Source organism: Podarcis raffonei, chromosome 7 (genome assembly GCF_027172205.1).
Source record: "Podarcis raffonei isolate rPodRaf1 chromosome 7, rPodRaf1.pri, whole genome shotgun sequence".
Lineage (NCBI taxonomy): Eukaryota > Metazoa > Chordata > Lepidosauria > Squamata > Lacertidae > Podarcis > Podarcis raffonei.
Window position 1 is genome coordinate 21,792,501 of NC_070608.1, and position 2,128 is coordinate 21,794,628.

The window sequence follows — 2,128 nt, forward strand, 5'->3', positions numbered from 1 at the left end:
AACGTACTTTAAATGATACAGAAGTGAGTGTTACAACAACGTATGGCTGTGAATGAAGTTTGTCAAAGTAGTATTTGCCAAATACTGTATCAGAAACTTGGGGTGGGGGGGGGAGCATTCTTTCTGCAACTACAGCCCAAATATTTAGGAGCCATGTTTAAACCAGAAACCTATTATCTTCTTTGCTGAATCAATTAAGTTATGTTCTGAACACAAAGAAAAAGGAACTACAGTTCTATTATTACATGCATTTTGAAACCTGGAAGCAAAAAAAGGACAGCTATTTAAAGAGTCTGGACAAGTCACATGACATTGCGTTTTGAAAGGCGCTTGGGGAACAGGCTAGTCTATGCAAACCTATTAGGATACCACCGCTGTTTTTTTACACTGAATCTCTTATCCTCTGGAAACAACCAGCGCTACTTCAAGAGGCGACCAACTGCCTTGTACAGCATAAGGAAGAAAAAAAAAATCTCAAAGCTCAGAAAAGTTTAGGAAGTTGACATCACAAGGGAATGTGTCTGATTTTGTTGGGAGATTTCGGGGAAGGGGTGTTACAAAGAGTAGAATTATTCAACCACCAGCTCCACCTTCTCAATACACTTCTTTTCTGATAAAAACTCCCATTTGTACTGGGCGATTCCTAAAGATCCGAGCATGGGATAGCTTTGCCTGCCAGCGTTTAGAAGCCATCGCTTCCCTGGAAAGAGTTTGCACCGTTTCGTCTCTTTGAAAAGAAACGGATTTATAGAATTCTGTTTGTTTGCAAGAGACGGGCGGCTGGTTGTTGCTTTTTCTCTCGCCCAGCTGGAGACTGCAAAAATCCCCCAGAGAAACCGCGCGCGAAGTTTATGGCCTCCACAATCAGCAGAAGAGCTCCCGCAGATCGGCTCCCCCCTTTTGTTTTTTTAGGGGCTTGGAACTCTGCACGCGCTCCGCCACCGCGGTTCCCTTCGCTCTGCCCCTCCAAAGTTCTCCCTCAAGCACCGCCTGCAGGCTCCAGCGCGGTTGCCAGAGGCATGCCCGGCCAGCGCCACTGCCTCTTCGAGAGAGCGAAAGAAAACAAGTTACCTGAAAGAGAGAGAAAAGCAAAGCCCCTTTCCTCTCTCTCTCCCTCTCCCTCTCCCCTTCCCCGCCCAACAACTCCTTTCGCGCTAAGTTCAACGCCAACTTTTCTGCAGGGAAAACCTCCTCGGCTAAGGAGTCCAAAAGCAGAGCTCTTTTTATTGTTTTAAAGGCGACAACCCCCCCCCAGCCCTCGAAAACACAAGTAGGCGCCGTCCGAAACTCCACCGCAGGGCGCTGCCACTTCTCCTCGACCTGGTTGCCCCCATCCCGAAGTTATTAATTTTTCGGTTCATTTTTATGTTCACACACACACACACGCACAACAGCAGCAGCACCCTTTGGGGACAAGCCTCGTCGCGTTTCCGTCCCCCCCCCCCCGCACTCTTGAGGGAAACTTACGTTTAATCTGCCTGGGCTTGCTCTGTTTCCTTCGGGACATGCTGCTCGCCGGTATTGGTGGTGGTGCTGGTGGTGGCGGCTGTTGTTGTTGTTGTTGCCGCCGCCGCCGCCGCCGCTGTTCTAGTTTCAGGTGCACTGAGAGTGTGAAAAGGGGGTGTAAGGTAAGTAGGTGCGGGGCGGGGTGGGAAGAGGGGAGGAAAGGAGGAAGGTGTGAGGGGGTGGAAGAGGGCGAAAGAGAAAGAAAGAGAGAGGAGAGAGAGAGAGAGAAGGGAGAGCGAAGCAAGTCAACGTGCCGGGTTCATAAGAGACAGGAGCTGATGGGAGATGACAGGAAAAAAGAGAAGCGGAGAGGGAGGCTAGAGCCCAAGCTAGGCAGGCGCGCGCGCGCGCACGTGTGTGAGTGTGTGTGGTGCCCGGGCGCGCGCTTGTGCGCGCGAGGGGAAGAGGGCTGGGGGGGGGGTTGGAAAGACAGAAAGAAAGGGAGATTTGGCGTGTCCGGTATATTGTGTAGTGGGGGGGGGCGTTAAGTGAATGAGGGAAAAGAACAGAAAGAACTGGGAGGGGGGAGGCAAGAGAAGAGAGGGAAGAAAGGCAGGACGGAAGGAGAAGAGAGATTGGGGAGGTGGGGGAGAGGAGGAAAAAGGAGGGAGCTCAGTCTCCC

The 2,128-nt window shown here is 51.4% G+C and overlaps 1 protein-coding gene across 2 annotated transcripts in view; it reads right to left on the reverse strand.

Annotated features, from left to right (window-relative positions):
• Positions 1-1,909, reverse strand: part of ZFPM2 (zinc finger protein, FOG family member 2) — a 325,302-nt gene extending 323,393 nt beyond the window's left edge. For both annotated transcript variants that reach the window (XM_053395456.1, XM_053395455.1), the window contains exon 1: positions 1,468-1,909. In XM_053395456.1, the coding sequence (XP_053251431.1) occupies positions 1,468-1,507 (40 nt within the window). In that variant the 5' untranslated portion in view covers positions 1,508-1,909. The remainder of the gene's footprint in view (positions 1-1,467) is intronic.
• Between the last annotated feature and the right edge of the window lie 219 nt (positions 1,910-2,128).